Genomic DNA, 24,760 nt, shown 5'->3' with positions numbered 1-24,760 from the left:
AGCTTGTCATTTTTCCTGTTTTTTGTGGTTTATCTAGTTAATATAAGTAGCTCTTGTTCATTTATTTTTCACTGAGTAATATATAGTAGAAGTATGCAGTGTGTAGAGTGTAAAGTAGTCCATATGTGAATATACCACAATTCATTATCCATCATTCTGTTGATGGACATTTAGGTCATTTCTATTTATAACTAAACGAACTGCAGTAAAAATTTGTGTGTCTATGTCCTTGGACACATACATTTATACTTTCCCAGGCACTGTGTTAGATGCAGGATAGAAGAAACAGACAAGCCCTACCTTCATGAAATTCATATATTATGGGTGAGAGAACAAATAAATTAACAAATAAATAAAATGTTATGAAAATGCTAGAAGGAAACAGAAAGCAGGGTATGAAAGCAATCAAGAATGACCAGGATGCTGTGTTAGCTACGTGGCCAGCAAAAGCCCTTCTGACGAGGTCACATTCATGCATGGGGAGCAAGCCCCATGCACCCCTGGGGCTGCCCCATCCTAGACAGAAAGATCAGCAAGTGCAGAGACCATGTGATGGAGGGGAAAGTAGCTAGAAATGAGGAATCCAAAGGCTACATCGGTTGGACTTTAGTCTTCACTAAGTACTTTGGATCTTATTCTAAGTGTGATGGGAAGTCTTTGGAGCATTTTGAAGAGTGGAAGAACATGATTAGATTTGATTTTAAAAGGTTTACTCTGGCTGCTGTGTGGTACATAAATCATAGGGCATTGAGGAAAGGAGAAGACTAGTTAGAAGTCAGCTGGCCTCATCTAGGGAGAGATGATGTAGGATCCAATAGTCCAGTAAGTGTGGAGACAGTGAGAAGTGATTTATTTTCAGGATAGATCTTGCAGGTTTTGTTGATGGATCAGAGGTGATGTGAAAGAACAAACAAGTCAAGGATGATTCCAAGAGTTTTGGCATGAGAAGCTGGGTGAGTCATGGTACCATTTTCTAGGCTGGGAAAGGGACAGGTCTGTGGATGGGGACAATCAAAGCATATTGTATATATATATATATTTGAAATGCCCACTCAGCATCCAAATGGAGAGGTCTACTATACAGGTCTGTAGTTTAAGAGACAGATTAGGAGTGGAGAGTTTAATCTAAAAGTCATGTGTGTATAGAAGAAACTTAAAGCCATTGGCTTGGATGAGCTCATTCAAGGAGTGAGGATAGAAGGAACAGAGATCTGAGGACTGAGCAGGGCCACTCTGACACCAGACTCGGGAAAGACACGGGATATTCTCTAGGGTACATACTTGGAAGTGAAGAGGCTGGGCTGTAGGAGAGGCATATTTTCCACTTTATTATTGACAAAATATTCATCAAGGTGGTTGTTTGTACCCATTTACACACTCAGCATAGTTGATAAGAATGCCTTTGGCACCACATTCTCACCCATACTTGATAATGACAGACTTTAACATTTCTGTCATATGTGAAATGGTGAAGCTATGCCTTTTAGATGTGTCAGTGGTAATTTCATAGACTTTTAGGACCTGGGAGGACCTTATACAGAATAAAACACACCTCTGTCATAGCATTTATCACACCACCAAGGCACTACTGAGTCGTAGGTCTTTCTCCTTCAGTAGATCACAACCGCCTTATTTCATTTTGAATCCCCAGCACCTAGCACAGTGCTTGGCTGTGCCTATAAGGATTGAAAGCAGGGGACAGAAATACTAATTGAATGACTGCATGAACCCCACCATCTTACAAGCAGGGAAACTGAGGCCTACGAATACAGTTCCTTGCTCAAGGTCACACAGCAACAGGGGATGCAGCAAAAATCACATCATCTCCCACCACTGCAAAGTACTAGATTTTCTGCCAAGCCACTCCTCCCTTCACTTAAATCACATGCCATGTGGACTTAATTATGATACTCAGGATATTGATAAAGAGATAAGTAATGAAGCAGTCTTGCTGAAAATAGATATTTGAGACCCTGCAGAAAAGTGTAAATGTATGACTATAACCAAGGGAAAACTCTGTTGGGCTTGGAAAAATATCAGGGGTAAGGCCACATGGTATGGTGGGCCAGGCATGTGTATAAACAGGTTCTATGTGGGTCCAGAGAACGTATACATCTTTCAGCCACACTCACTGAGATACAAAAAAAAAAAGAACCTCTATTCTAAAGAGGAGAAAACTGAGGCCATGATACTCATGGGCAGATGGGACAGAAAGAACTTAACCTAGATCTCCCTTCACTCTCCACTGAGACATAAGGCCAGAGGCTCCAGGTCAGGTATCTCCTGGCACTCCCTGGAGATACTATATTAGCATCATCACTCCCATCCTTTGCAGGTGTTTCTCATGGCTATAGAACCAATCTTAAATTTCCTCTCCATACATTTCCTTTGCTAAATGTTGGAATGAACAACACATTGTTTCCAAAGTTTCACTGAAAGAGGCAAATGCTCAGAAACCCCAACAATTTGCTAAATTGATTCCTATTTAATTTCATGTCAATTGCATTTATCTTCCATACCAGAGGTCAAATGATGAGTAAAAAGGCTGCTTAAACCGTGTATTAAATTTAGTTAGCTTGCAAAACTAAAGGAAGAAGAAGAAGGCGTCAATTTTTATAGCAAATGCCATTGTTTTCATAGATGGCAGAGACTATAATTGGCATTTTTACATTTTAAGCACTATGCAATACTAAAGATAAGAAAGTACATGGGGAAAATATCACTATGGTTTAATAATAAATTTATCATTACACTTCAGGCAGCATGAACAAATTTTGGTGTAAGGTAAAATTTATACTTAGAGCAAGGAAAAAAAAAAAATCAGTCAGTTATCAATCCTTGCATCTAGAGAGCTCCAAAGCATTTAAAGATACCTTTAACTAAAAATTCAAGGACTTTAAAAGTTGCATATGTCCTTGATTTTTTTAAACAAAGAAAAATTCTCTCTTTTTTCACTTTTCTTACCTTTTTTCTTCAAGTCTTCATCAGGCTCATACATCTCAATGATCTGCATTGCCCTTTTAGCATCATAAAATGGGAATAAAATTTCATTCAATCGAGGATCTCGTTGATGCTATGATGAGAAAATAACTCCATTTAGGCTGACATTCACCCTTGGGCCAGTACACATCACTAAAGTATGTAATTTCTAATATAAGATATATCTAGAATATCATGTTTACAGTTACAAAGAGAAGATTTCACTTTTTTCCTGTCTTTCTTCCTAAAATAGACTTCAGAAACGTCCAAATTTGGTAGTAGTTTGTTGGTTCCCCTCACTGAACTGAAGAGGGAGAAAACAGAAGATACTTTCTTCTTCAAAAGTTGACGGACAGAGAAAACGGTATGGCATTGCCATACCACAGGCAAGACACTTGGCATAAGTGCTTATAAAAAGTGAGATCAAAAATCTTTTAAAAAAAAAAAAAAGATAAACAAAAGCAAAAATCCAAAAAAACCCCAAATATATAACATACCCATTTAAATGCCAAACCAAAAACAACAATAACAAAAAACCCCTCCAAAACCCTAAAGTTAGACAGGCAAATATCATTTTATTTTCATTATGTCTTTCTACATGAATAAAAGATTTCTTGGGAACTGCAAACTTCATTCTCTTGAATCAATATTTATCAAAATGAACCCATTGTAATAGTGATGAAAATTAATCAGCACAAGGATATTTACAAGCTCTAAACAATATGAAAATTTGTGTTTAAATATCAGTAGTTCAGAAATTCTATTTCACTATGAAATCTAACTTGGTTTGCCCCGAGGAAATTCTCTGGGCAGAAAGTACGTAAATAATTTGGAGGTTGGTGATGTCATTCTTTTCAAATCAGCACCTATAGGCTCCTGGTGCTATGTTATATGAAGCACCAGGAGCAAAGCTATTTCTGCAGTTCTGTCATCCTAACTTTACAGCAGTGATGAAAAAAGTCCAACTTACTAACTGACTCAGCTACAATCGTGTGTGTGTGTCTATCTGACTATCTTTCTGTACCTAGAGGTAGTGGGACCATTAAACTTCCTTATTGTTCGTGGTAGATTAGAGGACCAAACACTGCATCCCTGGTCATCCATCAAATAAATAAATAAAGGAAACTTCAATGGAATAATGGCATATAAGCAGATGTGAGCAAAACTTGGTCAGTACGTAGGACACCGGCAACAACTCTTTACCCAAATATATGCACAGACTTTGAAAAGCACTATTGAAAAAGTATTGAAGAAACAATTGTTAAAAGTTCATATGGATCTCCCTTCCCCATTTGTTTTGAAATGATCATTTGAAGAGTGGGGCACACAGAATGAATGTCTTTGGCCAACAGAACACTTGATGTAATTTCCTAAAGCACTTGTGGCCTAGCCTACTCTGATCCTCCCACCTCCCCACCGAGTTAAGAGTGTTAACTCCTAAGGAATCAATATCTCTTTGTCAATTTATCCCAATGAAGCATGCTTCTGTTGGAATCTAAGAAATTACGGCTCACAACAGCTCACATCCATGCATGTGCTAGAGCAGAAACTGTTATATAAGCAACAGGCCTCGAGACCACAAAGAAGAAAAGTCCTGGGGTATGCAGAGAGATGGTGCAGTGGACCACGGAACGCCAAGCAGGTGAAGCCATGCTACAAGACATCTTGTTTAGGAAATGGATGCTGTCATGCAACTCCAGAGCCCCTGCCCAAGGGAATGACAAGCAGAGCTCTCTGGTGAGAAAGCATTGTTTTCAAAACAAACAAACAAACAGTACATTTTCTAGGCACTTTCCTTTTCAGTCTCTGTAAATAATACCATGGAAGGAGATGGATGTGGCAGGAAAAGGGCCTTTTGAGACCCCACTGCAGTTATGTTCATGGTTGGCCACTATACTAATAAGGTTTTCTTCCTTATTATAATTAAGTCTTTTAATTTAAAGATATGCTTTTGGTAAGTGTTCTGGACTCATGGAGATCATGGGGCAAATCCATATGAATTTAAAAGTGAGAGAAAGAAGAGACTCAGCTAAAGAAGAAAGAGGCAAAGTTGGGAAAGGAAGAGAGGGAATCCAGGTATTCTTAGGTGCTTTTTATGTACAGAGGTATGTGGGTTCTAACCCGGTGCCCCCTGTAGTGTGGCCTGTGGATGGCAGGAGTGGCATCACCCTCACCTGGGAGCTTGTTAGAAATGCACATTCTTGGGCCCCACTCCAAATTTACGAAACCTGACTCTCTGGGGTGGAACCCATGAATCTGTATTTTTACAAGCTTCTCAGGTGATTCTGATGTGCTCAAATTTAAGAAGCACTACTCTAATATGTAAAGGTTTGCATTTCAATATATTTGCATACCCGTAAAAAAAAAAAGTACCTAAGTTCTGCAAAGGATAGAAGAATGCTAAATGTTTGAGATATCCTCCCAATTAACCCCCATCAAAATTTATCAGAGGGCATGATATTCACTAGAAGAACATCCCCCTATCAGAAGCAATAGCCAGGAAAACCGAGTACTTAAAATGGATGTATCATAATCCCCTATTCTACATTTGCAGCAAATAAGCATTAAGAGAAGACAATATGAAATTTCACTTGTCTTCACATCTGCTCCACCAGATAACCTAACCTTTTACTTTCCTGAAAATGTTCACATTTCAAGAAGGAAGCACAGTGTAATCTGGATAACCCAAAGGCAAGGAAAAAATGGTAAAACTTGTATTGAGTCACAAAAATATAATTTTATATGAGAAAACAAAGAGGAGAAAGATCAGTTCCACGTAATCTCAGAGTAATCAGGTTGCAGAAGATTTCCACATGGACATAAGGACAGTGGGGCAAATGCTTCACAGCTCTGAGGGAGAGACCGTGGGTTTTCAGTTGGGATTTGGGGTAGCAATGTACAGGGGGCATCCACCCCGTGATGTCTAGGGCTTTGTAAAATACGATACTGAACAGCTTCCGAAAATAGTTCACAGAACTGTGCCCAAGTGAACAAGAAGATAATGAACACTCCTCCTTTATTATGTCCTTACTTTTATTGAGAAAAGACTTCAACTGGCTTCAATCCAAGCAGCACTGGGAGAGAGATGTTGACATAAATAATATTCAAAAGAGATATAAAAAGATAAGGGAATTATTGGTAAGATTTATAGCACCAAATATTTCCGTCTCTCTCTTTGCTCATGCATTAAAGAGTAAAGATATTGTAAATGGAAAGCAATCTTGAGCCCTTTATTACATTCTTTCAACTGCAAAATAAAAAATAAAATAACAAATCAGGTTTAGCTCTAATGTGATCCTATGATATATGTGAGGCAGGGGGAAAGATTACCAGCAACAAGAAAATAAAGCTAATTCTTGATTGTTGTGGTTATCTAAAATCTCTGCCTCTCTTTCTTAATTTGACCTCTTTCTCCAGCTCTTCATGCATCTCTCAATTCTGCCGGCCCTCAGCTGCTGTCATCTTTGTAAGAAGTCATATGGAGAGTGAAGGCAAAACTAAAATCAATTTAGCTTCTCATTAGGAACAGGGAAAGAGAGGTGAAACTAACTGAAGCCAAGAAGCTTTAATTAGCCCTGATACATAGAGAACTGAGTTGGTGGCAGTTTCCAACCATGTGCCAGCTCATAGTGACGGCCCCCACCAGCTCTCCTGGACTCCAGTTTGCTATTTCCATAATATAGGCAAAGAAAGTTTCCCTCAGCCCACTGGATGGGACCAAGAGACATAGCTGTGGCAAAATTTTAGATCAGAGTGGAGGATTTCCATGATGAAGTTCATTATGGAGAATAATAGGTTTATGCTGCTCTCACATTCTTTCCATTCACACTAAGCATTCCAAGGAGGAATCCAGCACTTCACAAACTCTAATGTGCAGACAAATCACCTGGAGATAATGTTAAATGCAGATTCCAACTCAGCAGGTCTGGGTGGGACCTGAGATTCTGCATTTCTAACAAGCTCCCTGGTGATGCCGATGCTGCTGGTCCCCAGATCACACTCTGGGGAGCAATGAACACGGACATACGGAGAAGCAAATGAGGAGCAGATCTAAAGCTACTAGTGAAAAGCTAGTAAGTGGTGATGGCATGGGTAGAGAGCAGGTGGTACAAACCCCTACACGGCAACCAAGGCAGTAAATGATAGTCTCTCCTCACCTTCCAAGTTCCTGGAGATACACATTACTACACTGAGCAGAAAATTTCATATAAGGAATAAAGGGATTTACATGCTGGAAGGTGGTGGGTGGCAGCACGTCTTTTGCTAATATAAATGGCATATTTTTCCTGTTACCTATTCTAATTGGTTAATGCTAGTGTACGTGTGTGTATTGACTTTTTTTTGTTGATCACTTATTTGGTTACCTTGTTGAACTCTCTGTCTGTTCAAAGAGTTTTTCAGTTGATAGTTTTTGATATTCAGGTTACATAATCATCATCTGCAAATAATGAATAGGGCCTTGTCCTTTTGTGTTCCTGGGATTCGTTTATTTTTTCTTGTCTAATTGCATGATCCAGGTCTTCTAATACAATGTTGAATTCCAGCTTGTTGAGACTATATGGCTAAGGCATTTTGAAAATGTTTAGGTCTAAGCTTTTCAAGTCAGAGACCCTTACATTCCAATGCCTGCTCCCTTCCTGAGTGAACTCTGTCTCCTTTCATTATGGGTTTTGACGGTGCTCTGCCCAAGGGGTGCTTTCGACTTTGGAGCAATGAGAGGGGCAATGGTAGCACTCAAAAGAGAGGGTGCAAGGCACTGGCAGAATGTTCTCTAAGTTTGACAGCCTTCTTCAAGGAGACATTCAGATTTCTGTCTAGTTCTTCCAGCTGAGTTCACTAGGACAGAAAGGGAAGAGATTCAGGGCAGACACTTTGATTAAAAATAAAGGCTGTACACTTTCCTGGACTGTCTTGTAGTTTCTGTGACCTAAAGAAATCTAGAATCACACTGATTCCATGAGTCCCACCCCCCCAAATTAAAGGTGCCACCTTACTGTTAACGAGAAGCCAAACAGAAGGAAACATAAAGTAAATGAACACTACTGGCCAGTGTAATAGTGATAGATAAAAGCTTACCAAAGAGTAAGTGTTTTGAGAAAGAATTTGGATGTCAGAGCCAGAAAGTATGGGTGATCATACCTTTTAAAAATTAAATTTTTTGTCCAAGACTCCTAAGAATGACAAGAGTAGTTATCAGGTAGGTCTACAGAAACCACCCATAAAAGGAAAGGCATGAGATAAGCACCCATGAATGCAGCACCTATTCTGAGGACTTCAGAACTGTTTCCTCATTTGAACAGTACAATGCATATTAAGTCTCTGTCATGTTTAATAGATGGCTGGCTACCAGCTTCATCCCAGAGCGCCCAAGAGGCCTTTTTCTAGGCGAACTGATGAGGTGGTACATCTTCTCTCCACTAAAGCGTCTTCCCTCTTTAGTAGAAAGCAAGATTTTTGCCCGTCTCACCAAAACGTAAGGTGACCAATGACCCAAAGTACATGAAGAAGCTGAGGGAGATAACACAATACATTTTTTAAAAGAAGCAGAAGATGGGGAAAGGGTTAAGGAGGCAAAGCAAGGCAACTTAACTTCCAAGCAACGGTGGCGTAAGAATGTGGATAATATCTGGGTAAAGATTATGAACATAGTATTCGCATGACCAGAAACTAGTGGAGTGAAAAACTTGAAATGTTTTCAAGTAAAATAAATATTGCAATGTACTGAAAGGATTATTTAAAAGTGGAGGCATCTGCACTGCTATATGGGGGAACTTTTCTCTCCTGCATCGGTGCTTCTAGGCGCTGGTTACCATAGCTTCTCAAGTGCAACCCTACAAATTGGGAGCTACTGAGCCCTGACAGGGAAAGAAAAGAGAAGCCCTTTGGCAAAGATGTGATCTGTGTCTGCAAACTGGCAAATCACAGTCTACCTGTGGTCTTTTCTTGAGGCAATACCTCATATCTGGCATGATACTGCCTTTCCTAAAGTTTTCTCTTTATAAGGTATAATGGCTAACATCAATTGTTTTGAAACAAAAATATACTGTCCATTCCTCACTTAAAGTCTTCTTATTATTAATGTGTTAGACAAAAAGTGAGTTTCCCTTTTTGGATTAACAAGAGCTTCAATGGGTTTCACTGAAGAGAAAACACTTTTTTGAACGTGTAGAGGAAAAAAGAAGTTAATTTTAGTTGTAATAAAAATTGCAACCTTTACGTGTTCTGAAATATCTTTCTCTTGGGCTTAAGCAAATTTTGTCAATCAGTTTTGGTTGTTAAGTGAATCACGTTCTAAAATTAGCTCTGAGCTTGTTATAAAAATAAAAAGGAAAAATTTAACCTGCCATCTCATTGGCCTCATATGCACGATATTTTCACCCAGGAACTCTATGTTGTGCCTGTTGTCTAAATATTCTATTCGAACCTACATATTTTTCTTACATGCAATCCATTAAAAGACAAAAATAAAGCTTTTCTAGTCCATGCAAAGGTATGAGGAAAAGTTAGCAATGGAGAATCCAACTATAGTGTGGTAAACTCAATCCATTCTCTTTCTATTTCTTATAAGTAAATAGAAAAAAATAAGTACCTTAAATATCACCTTGCAAAAACATAGACACATTTAATTAAATGAATATATTATCAAATTCACACGCACACACAGAACCGGAGCTACACATCACAGCAAGAAACCAGCAAAAAAGCAGTGTGCAAAGCCAATGAGGAAGTGCATGGACACACGAAGGCAGCAGCTGATTTTTGCACCTGGTAAAGCCATCATGGAAAGATCAGCAGGTCAGAAGCAAAGCGAATGAAGGTGTAGGATGCAGGCATGCAATGAGGATGCTGGAGGAGGGCAAGCCACTGCACACAGACTGATGGAGTTAATGTATGAAAAAGCTTACTTCATTTAGAAAGCTCACTAATTGGTCTACCGTTAAATAATCAGTTTTGTCTCCATTGCTGAAAAGAAATTTATTAGAAAAAGTAAGTTTTGGTATATGATGCTACAGGAGGTACGATTTACATGTTGACATTTGTTGATGATAATTCTACACTTATTTTCTAACCCTGAAGTAGTGGTGAACTCTTAAAATGGCCAGAGACTGTTTGTAAGGGGGAAAAAAAATAACCCAACAACAACAACAAAGGAAAGAAATCATTCCCACTAGCTTACAGAAAATGTCTGCAATCCCTCTTTTGCATTATCCACAGGCATTATTATAAAAACAACATGTAAGTCATCCATTTGAAATAATTGGAATGAATGGACTTTTCAACAACATAATAACATTCCAAATCGAATCTTGTTAGTTCACATAACGGGTTAATACCTAAAGGAGCAAGTTAACATTGTAGGTAGTTAGTAAAGCCAATGCAGGGAGGGGAGGGGGGGAAGTTCCAGGTGCTACAACTAACTTACGTAAAAGTTTCTCAAAAAATCAGAGCGAACTTTTACACCAAATAAACTAAGGGGTGAAAATGTAACCCTGACTAGATATTCCTAGATACTGTCAACATACTATTTGAAAATATTAGGACGAAAATGTTTTTAAAATCTAAAAATACAAGGATAACATTGATGTGACACTTTCTCATAAATGGAACTTACATTTTTTTAAAAAGATCCTCTATATCTGTCCGAGGACAAATCTTTTGTGTCAGTTCATAGAACTTTTCATAAGTAAATGCTGCAGGTTCAATTTCATCATTCTGGAAAGAATAGAAGCGTGTCATAAATCAGGGCACATTTTTCTCTCCTTGGAGGATCTACAGAATCTACAGGTTCATGAAGCAAAGTAATGACACTTGGAATTCCAGGGCCTTCATCTCTGATTCTTGCTGATAGAAGCCAGGAGGTCCAGCCGTTGGCCAGGCCTCTAGAAGGTGGCACGTGTAAATGAGCATTTCTAGTTACCATGCATCCATGGTTTGCATGTTCAAACACTGGCCACAGCTGGGCTTGCTCTGGGAGAGACTCCACAGAACAAATACAAAGAAACATTTTTTCCTTCTCTCCTTGAAGGAGAAAAGCAAGTGCCTGCCTAAAGGATGCTGACTAAATCAAGCCCAATGTTTTCTTATGCTTATTTTGTGAATTTTCACAAGACCACATGAAGGGGATCCTATAAGAGTTTACTTTTCATACTGAACTTCATATTTCAAATCGGATTTGTTAAGGCAGGAACAGGCTTAAATCTTTCTTGCAGTTAACACGTTAATTGCAATTATTTTAAATCCAAAGGGCCACAAACACAAATGGTATGTTTGGGGAGAGGTGCTTCATAAAATATCGCACAGCCATCCTGAAGAACTGAATTTATGAGCCATTTTTCATGCTGACATTGTACATGGTCCAGGCAACGTTGATGGGTTTCTGTAAAATAAGCTTTCCATAAGCTGTGTGAAAGAGCAGGCTGGTTGTCATTTCCTTTTCTTAATAAAGTTGACAACAACATTTGGAAGTACACTATTTGAATACTAAAACGTTTAGGTTAAAATGCCCAGAAAACAAAAGGAAGGAAGGACAGAAGGAAAGAGAATAAAGGAAAAATTGACTGTACTATGTGTGACTGAATCTAATTCTGAATCTAATTGAATCAGTTTAATACAATCTTGTTTATTACATGAGAACATAAATACACAAAGTGGTTTTAGAAACACATTATTAGATTAATGAATACCTTTCCACTGGGAAGACCTAGCTCCTTGAGTGCTTGAAAGATCACCTTTTCTGTTTTCCCCGATGCAAAGGTTCTGGTAATACTAGGGCAGAAAAGAAAAAGAAATAAAGTTACTATTTATTCTGTTTCCTCTGATGCAAAGATCCCATTAAAACTAGGGATGGTGGGATAGGGGAGAAGAAAAAGGAAAATAAAATTACTTTTCATTTTTAGGTATTTTTCACTTCCCAAACTAGCTCCTGCAATGTCCCTCTGGTTACCAGAGCTGGTTGTGCTAGTGTGGTGACTTGATTCTAAGACAGGTGGTCTCTCTGGCTACTTGTGAATGTAAGATGCACCAGAGATACAGACCATTGGACAATCACAATAATAAATTTCGATCCTATCAAACTGCTTTCTTAGGAAAAAGGAATGTGGCAGATGGAACAGCAAGTCTAGAATAAAACCTCATGGTGACAATATCTTGACTTGGGGAAAGGAAGGAGGTCCCTTAGGACACAGCATGTGCCTGTGATCGCCCTTACCTGGCTTCATACTACAGCTGACATGCATTATCAGACATATATATATATTTTTTGAGCTAAGCACCCTTTAGCTACTCTGACATGTCAGCTGCCTCAAGGATTGGGGACTTTATTATGAAAGTGACAGGTGTCAGGGAGAGGGGAGGCAGGGGAACAATTATTCAATGTTTCAGCAGAATCTTGCCATTCCCCTGAGACACAGTATTTTTGAAAAATGGTGGTGCCTTTGAATTAGTACTGTGTTCATCAAGGCTAGTAAGATGGATAACACCTTAAGGAGCATATTTCCAGATGATGATAAAAGTAGGAGAGAGACTCCTGATAAATGAATTGGTGACACTCAGAACGAACACTATTGAGGAGAGGACTTGGACCCTGGAATCCATACTTGACTCTGGGCCATGTCTCGGCCACCCGAAGAGCCTTCATTCACTCCCTGAATGGAGGCCCAGGTGATTTGTCACCATAATAACTTAAAGTCTAAATCAGAAGTCCAGCCTCCGCTGGAAGACAGAGCTTACTTTCATCTGTGAAGCTTGGCTTTGGACCACCTTCCCTGTGAGCACAGGAGGATCTGTACCAGCGCCTCCCATGCCCAACCTTGTCATGCACTCCACTGTTTGCGTTTAAGTGGAAGGCAAGCTCTCAATGTAAGCAGTGACCGCCATTTAATCTTGATGAGTGGGAGAAAGCATCACTTCAACTGCAGAGTACAACTTCCCAGAAGAGATTGGGAAGAACTAGCTGTAGGTAAACGAATTGCTATGTGTTCATTCAAAGCTTTATTGTTTCATACGTGGTCTAAGAATACTTCAAGAAGTACAGTTTTAAAAATGTTTGAGACAGTTGTATTCAAATATAGGGAGGCCTATGAATTATCTTTAACAAATCTGCAGACATGGTACAGCATATATGTATGACATTAAGTAAACCAGTTTCTAGGGTCAAGGGTGCTATGCCCACATTTTCCCACTTCTCTAGAGTTCATGGAATTTTCATACATTGGACTGAGTTGAGAAGCACTTTATCTGCTCTTTATAACAGAGGAAAGTGGCTATTCAGTGTGCCTTTTTTTTGAAACAGAGTATGTATGTGTTAATGTGAGAGCTGCAGGTTCCAGCAGGATTTGGGATGTCTGGCACCTGTAACCAGGAGGAAACTCTCTGAATAGCAATCTCAGGGGAATCTCAGCTAACTCCAGCTTCTGTTAGGTTTCAACAGGCCTCATAAAGGAGATGAAAACTGATGAACATGGTCATGAATGTAGCAGGTGTAGGGCCTGAGCCTTTCTGGTGAAACAACCTGGTGTTGGGGAGGGGGTGGAGTGGGGAGGAAAGGGAGAGTTCGTGGAATAGAATCTTGGCTGGGGCTTGGGGAAATGCCAAGAAATAGGAAGCAGAACAAGGACATCTTTTGGGAGTAGTCTGTTCAAGCATTTGTGGAGATAGAGAAACTGAGAGAAGGAGAAAATAGGGTGTCCAGGGCCAGGAAGGAGGGAAATCCACATGGGAACATATCAGTGAGGGCAAAGTCAGAGCCCAGAGACATGACAGAAGATAATAAAGGCAAGAGGTGGGACTTCCCTGGCAGTCCAATTGTTAGGACTCCGTGCTTCCACTGCAGGGGGCACGGCTTCGATCCCTGGTCAGGGCACTAAGATCCCACCTGCCGAGGGGCCAAAATAAATAAATAAATAAATAAAGGCAAGAGGTGGTATGATGGTCAGAAGGGCTCGTTCTCAGGCCCATCTTTTCACGAGGGGGCTAGGGCTGGGCAACCTCAACACAGATTTGGTCCCCTCATTCTAAGAGAAAATAGGAGCAAGGAAGTAAAAGAGACCATTTCCCTGGAGGTAGGGAGGAGCGGGGACGGGGCTCCTTTATTGCCTTCTCTCCAGGCAGCTTTCAGAGTCATTCTTGGGCCTCAAAATGGATTCGGCTTAGGGGTGAGTGGGTTGTGGTGCAAAGGTGAATTCTCTGAGTTTCCACTTGCATCGGAGGCCCAGCATTTAACCAGAGTCCTGAGAGAAAGAAACACACTTATCACAGGCTGGGGGCATTTCAGACACCATCGAGGGCGTTTCATGGGCACGTAGAGTGTGTACAAGGGACTGCAATTTATTCAACCCTTATACACAGCCCCAAAGAGTACAGCTTAGTGCTTTGTAGCTACAGGTGCTCAGAGTTTCTGTTGAAGCAAAACACACTACCTACCCCAAAGGAAATGCTAGAAAAGCAAATACCCTTAAGTGGTACCCAGTCCATCTGATTAAATTCCCTGTTCCAGCAGACCTTACAGGCAACCAAGACAGCAATGACCCTAGAAACTCAGGGAGTCTCACTCTGCCCTCAAAGGGTCTACAATCTATCCAATGGTTTTAATACCATCTTCTGAAACAGTCAAGGAGTGTTCATGAAGTGAAGCCCCCTGCAGAACCAGACCCTCGTCATAGGCAGGCTGGGCCTTCAGGATGTGGATGGATTATGAGGGAGTTGGGCTGCTATGACCACCCCTGAGGTCTTAGCCCTCTTAACACATCTGTCTCCCTTGGGACTCCTTCTACTCATAGCCGTTGGTTCCAACTCCATGTTACAAGGAATGGGAAATGGCAATTAAAAAAAAAAGAAAAAAAAAGAGTGACCTTCAAAGCTTTGGTCTGAGTGGATAGGTAAATTGAGTGTGAGTATGTAAGTTTGGGAGACAGGCAGACTGCATAAGATGATGTACAAAGAAAGAAAAGAGGAGAGGGAGGTAAAGACTTTCTTCCCTTATTCTTCCTGCAGCTTCCTGGACATTAAATTTTGGTTACAGCTCACAAGGAGGGGCCACTCTCAAGCTGATCTAATGACCCTGAAGCCAGATCCCCTCTAATATTACACACACACTACACTAATAGTTTCCATTTTAAAAACTCCAGAATGATAGTGATGAAATGACATTTTAAAGTGTTTATTCTTCATATCCATTAAAACATTCAGAACAATTTCCACCTCGCCCTTGGCAGCTCATCCACATAAAGATTTATCCACTTTTTGCTGGCTTGGTATCAATTCTCCATCAACTCTGACAAACTGCCCCTGGATCACAGATGTCTTGTGTCAAACACCTGTTAATGCTGGCAGGCACCAAAGAGTTCACGTCAGAGAAAGCTGAAGAAGAAGACAAAATATCTAGGCTATTTCTACAAAAAAGGGGGTAATAATTTTGTATGTGAACATGCTGCACAAAGATCTTTGGAATCAGCAAAGGCTTCCAAGCTTGTGTAACAATGGCTTGATTCATAGGATGTGTACAGATGACACCAGAACTGCTTGTTAGGAGTGCTTTGATTACAATCTATGTGTTTCTATTTTGTCCATTTCCTGAATCTTATCTTGGGAGAAAAATCAGGAGAGCAAGTTATGTAAAAACCGATCCAACCTACATTTCTGGTCTTCACACTGCTATCTGTGCTAAGTTTGGACTTATTACTTCAATACTGATTTTTAAATAAAAATGCACTATATATCTGGCAATAGCTGTAGGATGCTGAGATACATTAAAATAATTGTCCTGCTATTCTCAACAGAGCAAAGGGCTTTAAATAAAATAATGATCAGTGGAAAGTGACTTTGCCAACAACCATCAGTCAAGGGTGTTAGTGGGGCTTTTCTTAAGCTTCTAAAGTAAACGCAAAATTGACTTGCTAGTAAGTTATTAAATAAAAAGCAGAGAATCCTACATATAGATTTGTAAAGACCACAACAGATGCATGAGGTCAATAACCCTGGAAGCCCTCAATAAAAGGTTAAATAAAAAGAATACTGCCATGGTCTTCTTTATGATGTGTATGCTTTTTGTTTGCCCATTGATACATCAGTGTCACATGGATACCTTAGTCCATGAATGTTACAATACATGGAGTTAAGGAAAATGATGACCTCTAGGATAGTTCTGACAAATGTGAAAAGAATGACCTTGAGGGAGTATGGAGATACTCTCAGAGGGATGCAGAATGGAAGCTTCAAGTCTGGGCAGAGACAGAGGGAAAGGAGAGGCAGAAATGGCTGAGTGTAATCAGTGGGTCTCGGCTCCAGTGCATTCCCTCAAATGCTGTGCAGCTGGTGACCTGTCCACCTCATCTCTGAAAGATAGAGTGGTTCTCAGACACGACTCCACCCAGTAGTTCTGGGTTTTGTCTGTTATTTGTCGTTGGCCTCTTTGCTAAAGTGTCCAGGAAGAGGTCAACTTGAATGCGAGTTGGGAGAATTCTATAAGAGTGGGTCGGTATCTGGGGAACTCATGTTCAATTCAGGTTCCTGAATCCTAATATACCCCTGGCTTCATGTGGGCAGCAGATGCTCTGGGGCCCAGTTCAGCTTCTGGAATTTTCATGAAATGCTTACACAAACACCAACGAAAAAAAAAACTTGGGGAGTTGGGTAAAGAATTCCCATCACTACTGTCGCAAGAGCTTCCAACTGGACCCACAGACCACGACCCTAATGCCGGAAGGAGTGGAGAGGCAGAAAAAAGGGGAGCATGAGAAATCCTCAGAGGGTGAAGCACATCAGCTTAAGTACTGAAGCACAGGTGTGAAGGCCGTTTCTGGTTCATCTTCTCTTCATTCTTGACTCCACCCAGGCTTTCCTGCCATTTTCTCTCTTGTCTCTGTTACCTTGGGGAGGGTAAGGAGGGAAGCGACAGCTCTGAAGGGCATGTGGTGTCAATGATAGCATACCCAGACACCAAGTCCACTCGTCCTGGGCACCAGAGGACCAGCGAAGCCCAGAATGAGATGCACTGTCTGAGGCATCACACTTCCTAAGACACGTCCATACACTTCCACTGTAGGTGCACAATATAAACTTCTTTAATTGTAGTTAAAGGTTGTTCAGGGCAAGTAGGTGAAAGATACGAGAATCCTGAAAACCCACTTAGTTGAAGATTAAAAAATACTGCTACATTTTCCGATGTTCTTTAATTTATCAGAGTTAATGCTACCTGTTCGGAGGAAAAATGCAACTTTACGTCCATAAGTGATTTTTACATACTGAACACAGCATTTGATGATGTGATTCAAACTAAGCTTCCAGAAATATCTTTAGTTAAAGAAATTAACCAGTCCTTGTCGGGGGCTCTCTCTGTGGGCTGGTATCACAAGGGCTGACCCAGGCTGTGCAGAGCAGACAAGAATAACTGACTTACCTCCTAACTGGAATTTTCCCATTTGTGTTGGTCATAAATGCCAATTTCATCCAGCTGGAAAACAACAGTAACAACTGTTTTAATGCTTCTCAGGAGAAATAGCTTCAATCTGGTTAAGAACTTTAAAAGAAAGTTCATTCAAACAAAGAACATTTATTCGGAAAACCAGAGGCAATTACACACTGTGAGATGAATTTACTGTTGTCAGATTTAGCAAACAGAAATATAGGACTCTGTTAGATCTGAATTTCAGATAAACAACAAATAATTTTTACTACAAGTATGTTCCAAATATTGCATAGGACGTACTTATACTAAAACATTATTTGTTACTTATCTGAAATTCAAATTTCACTGAGAGTCCCGTATTTTATCTGGCAATCCTAGATGAACCAGAAAATTGGGAATTTGCATGAGCAAAGCAAATTGTAGGCACTTATTTGGTGATTGGTTTCGTCCTTGATTGTTGCTCTTTAATAATCTACTAAAGGGGTAAGAAATGCGAGTGCATGGTAACACCAGCCAGCCTAGTCTTGAGGACAGTGGGGACCCCCTCCGCCCCAGCCCCAGAGGCTGCTCTCAGTGTAGTGAAGTACAGATGGAGAAGCAGGCAGGTGTGAGCCCTTAGTGACCTAATCCTCACAGCAACTGGTGGATGGGTGGACACCAGCTCCATAAAGGGATCTGGATCCTTAATTTGTAACAGTCAGAGAAGTTCATCAACTCAAACTGATGGTGAAAAACGCCTTGCTTTCCCCAGGGGTTCATGACACATGGAGACCCAGAACATATATTTGTCCTTTGGTGCTTGGACTATTCTTAGCCACTGACTCCCGTTCTCACTGTTTCCAGTTAATAACATTCTAATAATCTGCAGAACATGATGATTTGGTAAAGTTTCTGTCTTAAGTCAAGCTTCCTAGAAGCACACGTGACTACTTTTAAGGGGGTGGTTTCAGGACCATAGGAGTATGGGAAGCAGACAGGCAGGGAGGAAGTTACACAAAGCTGTGCTCTCAGCTGGAGCTTTGTCCTGACATCACAGGGAGCTCTGGAGTGTGATTTGCACCAGGCTTGGTGGCAAGGGGGCTGGCCTCTTGTATACTGTCTCAGCCTGTCATTGGCCGTGGGCTTCCTTCCAGAAGAAGGGAGGAGTCTAGGGTCAGCCCTCCTTATCCGTGGGTTCTGTATCCGTGGACACGAAGGGTCAACTCTAAGGGACCCGCATCAGTGGATTCTGGTATCAGCAGGGTTCCTGGAACCAATCCCGCAGAGACGCCAATGGAGGACGGTGATCTCCCGGGCTCAGTGACTCCCCGTAGGCAGAGGGCAATTCTCTGGAGAAGCAGGCAGGTGTGAGCCCTTAGTGACCTAACCCTCCCAGCAGCTGGCGGATGGGTGAACGCCAGCAACAGAAAGGGATCTGGGCAGGACACCAATGAAGGCAGATAAGATCTGGTGTCTAGATACAAGGACTTGGGTCACTCAGGCATAAGTGGGCATGCCAAAAGTCTGAGGTTCTATAACTTCAAAGTATCTGTTGGGTTGCTCTTTATTTTTAAGAAAACATGCCACAGCAACTGCAGAGGACAAGGAGAAGCAGCTGCACAAAAAATAGGAATGTACAAGACTAAATAACTCCCCTCTGAAAAGCCGATGGGAAAAACACCGGAGGGATGATACCAAAATCAAAATAACTAATACTGAACGAGGAGGGATGGGGAGCCAGGACCCGGGTTAGGTGCTCCCCATGACCTTATTTCCTCTGCGTGGAATCTTATGAGTGGTGTCACCACCTCCATTCACAGATGAGGACAGTGAGGCACAAGGTTAAGAATTTGCCAAGAGGGACCCAGCAACGAAGTGGCCAACCTGGGATTTACAGCACAGAGTCCATGCTGTTAAAGCACCTGCCAAAGGGACCAGAAGTAAAAAGCAAAATGCCCGAAGGACTGATCTCTCCTCCCATCGCCCGGAAGTCCAAGGAATCCCACCCTTGGTGCTGGACCTGGGCCTGGCTAAGAAATGCAGGCTTATCCCTGCAGATTCTCAGTGTGGTTCTCTCCTGCACCTCATAACTGCCTGCCAAGGGCCCTGTCATAACAGGTAGCCCCACTCCTCCATGGATCACTGCTTTTCAAACAGGCTGATTTGGGCTTTGGCTAGAATTTCTACTTGAGTAACTTTCATGACACCTGGAAAGAATAACTTCATAGGGTTAAAACCTACCATGTCATGCAGGTCCTCTCTGAATTTTGAATACAGTGAGCTGGAGTAAGGAAGGCCTGCTTTCTGAATTTCAAAAGTACCTTCGGATCCCTGATTGGGTGCTAAACAGTCCCTGGGGCCAGTGCTCCTTTTCCACTGGAGCCATCGGTGCTTTTGCAAAAGTGCTTCTCTTGGCCACACTCCCCATTTCTCAGTGTCATGCAACAGAGACTCCAGCTACATCAGCACCCAAATATGGCCCCAGGCATGCAGAGCTATTTATCAGTAGACTCAGTCTTCGGACACAAAGGACAGAGCCCACAACCCAGAGGATACTGGGGAGCTGAGGTTCCAGCATCTTTCTGCCATCACCTATTCCTTTCAAATAGGTTTCAGGCTGTGGGCTTATCACACATGCCCTGCCAGGTGGCATGAGGAGTACAGGTGCGTATTGGTCAACATCTTCTCCAAGGTCAGGAGCATAGAGGCGAAGGCAAGGAAGATGCTGCCTGGTCCATATACATAGACTTCATCTCCTAATCTGACTGTTTGTTTGATAACCGCCAAGAACAAAGGATCATGCAAACAAAACTCACTGTTTCTTGAGGCATGTCATGGGACTGACATTGTTGGCCCTGAAGTTGTGTATGATGGATCTCAGGCCTTCGACCCATTGCTGAAAGAGAAAGAAAAAAGTGTTCTTGGTGAGCAAATCTGCCAGAGCTAAATTGGGTGTTTTTTATTAGACAGCTCGTATCCATTTTGTGTAAGAATAATATAAACTCTTCTTTATCTCCTTCCTGCCACTCAGCCATCCTCATTCCACACGCTCATATTTTATGCTTTAATAAACAGCTTTCATTCTTTCCATGAAGATAAATGTGGCATCTACAGTGTCATTAAACACTGGGTTATCACAAAGCAATGCTGCCCACTGATTGACTTGTTAAGCCTTCTATTTGCAGTCTGTTTAAATATAAGCCCCTTTCAGTTGCTGGCAATCTTAATTATTTCTAAAGCAACATTATACAATACATGATGACATACTTAGCTACTCTCATTTTATAGGATGAAGGCATTCGGGGTTCATCCATTTTATTGTGTGATTCTATTTCAATGTAAGAATTTGTTACCTATCTTACCTGTCTGTGTTTTCCAGCAAACCCTTAAAAAGTAAAACAGGCATCGATGCCAGGGTACCCAGAGCAAAGAGTAATGTGCTTGCATGATTTCTGTATAAGGACTTGGACCTCAGTTTAGTTCATAACATCATTCCATGGATTTACAAGGAAAAGTGAAGAAGACTGTGCGTGGCAGTAAAGGAATTTGGGTTTCCAAAGGGCATTTTACTAGAAAAGGCTGGCCCATGAATTAAGGCCCACTCTGCCCTTGGGTCCAATAACCGATGCCAGTGAATGCCATACCAAACTGCTAAAAATGAGAGTCACACTCTTGGCAAAATGCTTTGAAGCGAATTGATACTGAGGGTTCAAACAGAACTGGGGCCCACACACAAGCCAGCACCTTACCTTCTTAGGTTTTTAGTCTGACTGCTGTAGCTCTGTGCTGAGGAAGGGAAAATATTTTGGAATAGACAGTAATGTAGATGTACAGTCTTCCTGCCCTGTCCAGCATGGCAGCCACTAACCGCATGTGGCTAAATTAAACTGAATAAAGATTAATTAAATTAAATTAATTAAATTTAAACCTAATAAAAATAAAATTCAGTGCATCTGTCGCACTCATCACACTTCAAGTGCTCAAACCCAACATGGGCTTAGCGCCTAATATATCGGACGGTGCAAATAAAGAACATTTCTGTCATCACCAAAGGTTCCATTGGACAGCACTGCATAGTATTACCAGCTTTAACACGGTCAGGGGATTAAGTCACTTGCGAGGGCCAGAGGTGATGACTGGGTTCTATACGTGTGTGTGGTTTTAATTTTAATTGTGATATAATACATATAACATAAAATTTATCATTGTAACCATTTTTAAGTGATCGGTTCAGCGGCATTAAGTAACAGTCACATCGTTGTGCAAGCATCACCACCATCCATCTCCAGAACTCTTTTCATCTTGCAGAAATGAAACTTTGTTCCCATTAAACAACCACTCTGCATTTCCCTCTCCCCACAACCCATGGCAACCATCATTCTACTTTGTTTCTCTGAATTTAACTACTCAAGGTACCTCATGTAAGTGGAATCATGCAGTATTTGTCCTTTGTGACTGGCTTATTTAACTTAATTTAATGTCCTCCTCAAGGTTTATCTGTGTTGTAGCAGGTGTCAGAATTTCCTTCCTTTTTAAGGCTGAATAATAATCCATTGTATGTATAGGCCACATTTGGTTTATCTGTTCATCTATCAATGGATCCTTGTGTTGCTATTATGACTTATGCTGCTATGAACACGGGGGCTCCAGTATCTCTTCAAGAGTCTGCTTTCGATTCTTTTGGATATGCACCCAGAAGTGGAATTGCTGGATTATACGGTAATTTTATTTTTAAGTTGCACAAGGGTTCCAATTTCTCCACAGCCTCACCAAACTCCTTATTTTCTGTTTTGCTTGTGTTTTGATAGTAGCCACCCTAGTGGATGTGAGTCTACCAGCAAGTTTGTGCTTTCCTCTTTGAGCCCCAGTCATACCTAACAGACTTCTGAAGGGGGACTTGGGAGTGATAAGAGGAAATTTTCCTTTCACAAAGAGAAAAGGCCATTTTCTGAGGACTGTAAATAGCACTGAAAGCCTCAGCAAGCATGATGGTGAAGTCAGGGTTCTGAGGGAGGAGGAAGAAATGAAATAGCAGCCTTGAAGAAATGCCTCAATTATTTTCCTCATCAGACCTCACTTCCTCTGTCAGGATAAATATGGGACTCTAGCCCCTGGGGACAATCAAATATCCTGTGATTGGCCTAACAAACCACAGGCCCACACAGAGTTTCCCAAGAAGAGACAGAAAAAGCACAAATAATTTGGTTGGCATGAACTGGGAAGCACTGAAGCCTTGTTACGTGTTCCAAAACACAAAACGAAGTCCATGGTTTCCTGGGGCAAAAAAGTGGATCATTTCTGAGACTGTTTGCTGGTTCTTTCTGATCATTCTGATTTAGTTGTTTCTAAAATAAATTACAGAGATATCAGGCTTTGAGGGGGCTTCAACAACATTCATCCATCTTTTGAAAATACAGTGTGGAAAATAATTTGTTTGTTTATTGTGATGGAACAGTCCTTGAGTGTGACCTTTAAGGTCATCACACCAGTGACTCAGCTTATGCTTTCATTAGTAGAAAGGCCCCCAAATCCCCACAACCTCGAAAGGGCAGGGGAGGGACCTGAAGTTTCTCCTCTTGGTGATGCTGAAAGTGAAGTCCACAGCCTTGTCCAAGGTCACTGAGCAGCCGGCCTCTGCCCTTTGTGTCTGGGAAATTTGTATTCAGGGCTCGTCCAAATGTCTCCTTCCCATCAGACCTTTCCTTCTGTCTGTTATCTTAATGTACACCTGGCATAATAAGGCCAAAAGACTGTGGGAAATATGTTAAGCATTTTGTTTTGTTTTTAACATAAAATAGATGAAATGCCAGAAGGTGTCAGTAGAACCCTAGAATTTAGTTGGAAAGTTGTGTCAGAAGTGAGCTACATACATATCAACTTCTTTGATTGTTTCCAGATTAACAAAATCAGAAAAAACTTAGATTTTTTTTTTTGAATTGCTGAATATAAGCACATACGTTAATAGTCTACGTAATGCCCCACGAGGTGTGTCTTCAAGCCCCAGGATGCGTGTTTCTAGATCATTCCCCGACACACGTTGAGCTCACACACTGCTCCATGGTGACACAGGGTATGATTCCTACTACACTGGGTGTCTTCCCTCTGGTCGGCTGTCCTGAGTGGGCACACGCAGCCTGGATGCAGGGGAACCAACCCACAGGATCAATTCGGCTCCAGTGTCCAAATGGGCAGTTTCTGCACCTCCCCAGGAGGCTGTAATGGTTATTGTTCTCTCATTTTTCAATATTTTCCAATTCTGTCTAAATTAACTTAAAGCTTATTTCAGCCCTTCTAAGAAAAGGTCCTTTGAGGAACTCTTGGGGGCTTGTGCTGGATGGTTCGAGGGGAAAGGAGTGAGGAATGGGAGCTGCCCCTAACTCTCCCCTGGAAACTTTCACCCTCTCCTCTGGGATTCCTTAAACTTATTTTCATCATGCAGGTGGTGTCCATTTTCCAGGTAAAGGGCTGGGCCTCACCCTTAAACACTAGGACTCTCATAGACAAAATAATCCCTTTCCTGTTAAAAAGCAAACATATAGAATAACACAAAAGAAGCCGACACACAGACATAGAGAACAAACCAGTGATTACCAGTGGGGAGGGGGGAGGGGCAACATGGGGTTGGGGAGTGGGAGGTACAAACTACTGGGTGTAAGATAGGCTCAAGGATGTGTTGTACAACACGGGGCATACAGCCAATATTCTGCAATCACTGTAAATGGAAAGTAATCTTTAAAAATTGCATAAAAAATAAAAACAATAAAAAAATTAAATTAAAAAATACTCTCTACAGAAAAAAAACAAAAACCAAAAAACAAACAAAAAACTCCCCAAATGTATAGAGACACAGACATAACAAAACTTAACTGAAAAATATGTGAATTTACAGAGCACATATCTTGCTTTTTCCTTTAAAAACATTTGGAAATTTTTTTAAGGTTATGAAAGCAATATTTAAATGCCCTGTATAGAAAAAGGTAAAGCAAAAAAGCATAAAGCAAAAAGTCAACATCACCCCATATTCCATTACCGATATTGAGAGCTGACAACACTTTGCTATCTGCACTTCTAGCCTTTTTCTATGCACATAGATTTGTCCTCCTAAAATAACTAGTTCTGTTGTTTTCCAGTCAACACCACTTCAAGCAGAGTTGTTGTTCCTTCAACTCAATCTTATCTCTAGATTTTGTTCCAGAAGCATGCTTCTTAGTTTTTAGTCAAAGTAGCATACTGTCAAAGCAAAGAATAACAGAAACTCAGTGACACTCTCTAAATCTGCTGTGTAATTTTCTCTAAAGGGAAGACTCAGTAGCAACCTCCCTAATCATCTGGTGTTTCTTTTCAAAGAGGAGGCTACGGTGGAGACAGTGGAGGCATCTTCAACTAAGTTGGCTCAGA

General features: G+C 41.1%; 1 protein-coding gene across 1 annotated transcript in view; it reads right to left on the bottom strand.

Annotated features, from left to right (window-relative positions):
* Positions 1–24,760, bottom strand: part of PLCB4 (phospholipase C beta 4) — a 172,980-nt gene that overhangs the window by 86,780 nt on the left and 61,440 nt on the right. The window contains exons 6-11 of the mRNA XM_061210021.1: positions 20,179–20,258; positions 17,375–17,428; positions 11,664–11,745; positions 10,592–10,692; positions 9,885–9,942; positions 2,965–3,073 (exon numbers count right to left, since the gene is read on the bottom strand). Of these exons, the coding sequence (XP_061066004.1) occupies positions 2,965–3,073; positions 9,885–9,942; positions 10,592–10,692; positions 11,664–11,745; positions 17,375–17,428; positions 20,179–20,258 (484 nt within the window). The remainder of the gene's footprint in view (positions 1–2,964; positions 3,074–9,884; positions 9,943–10,591; positions 10,693–11,663; positions 11,746–17,374; positions 17,429–20,178; positions 20,259–24,760) is intronic.

The sequence above is a fragment of the Eubalaena glacialis genome, chromosome 13, assembly GCF_028564815.1.
Source record: "Eubalaena glacialis isolate mEubGla1 chromosome 13, mEubGla1.1.hap2.+ XY, whole genome shotgun sequence".
Classification (NCBI taxonomy): domain Eukaryota; kingdom Metazoa; phylum Chordata; class Mammalia; order Artiodactyla; family Balaenidae; genus Eubalaena; species Eubalaena glacialis.
The sequence above is the reverse complement of the archived record's forward strand: the minus strand, read 5'-3'. Positions and strand labels throughout refer to the sequence as shown.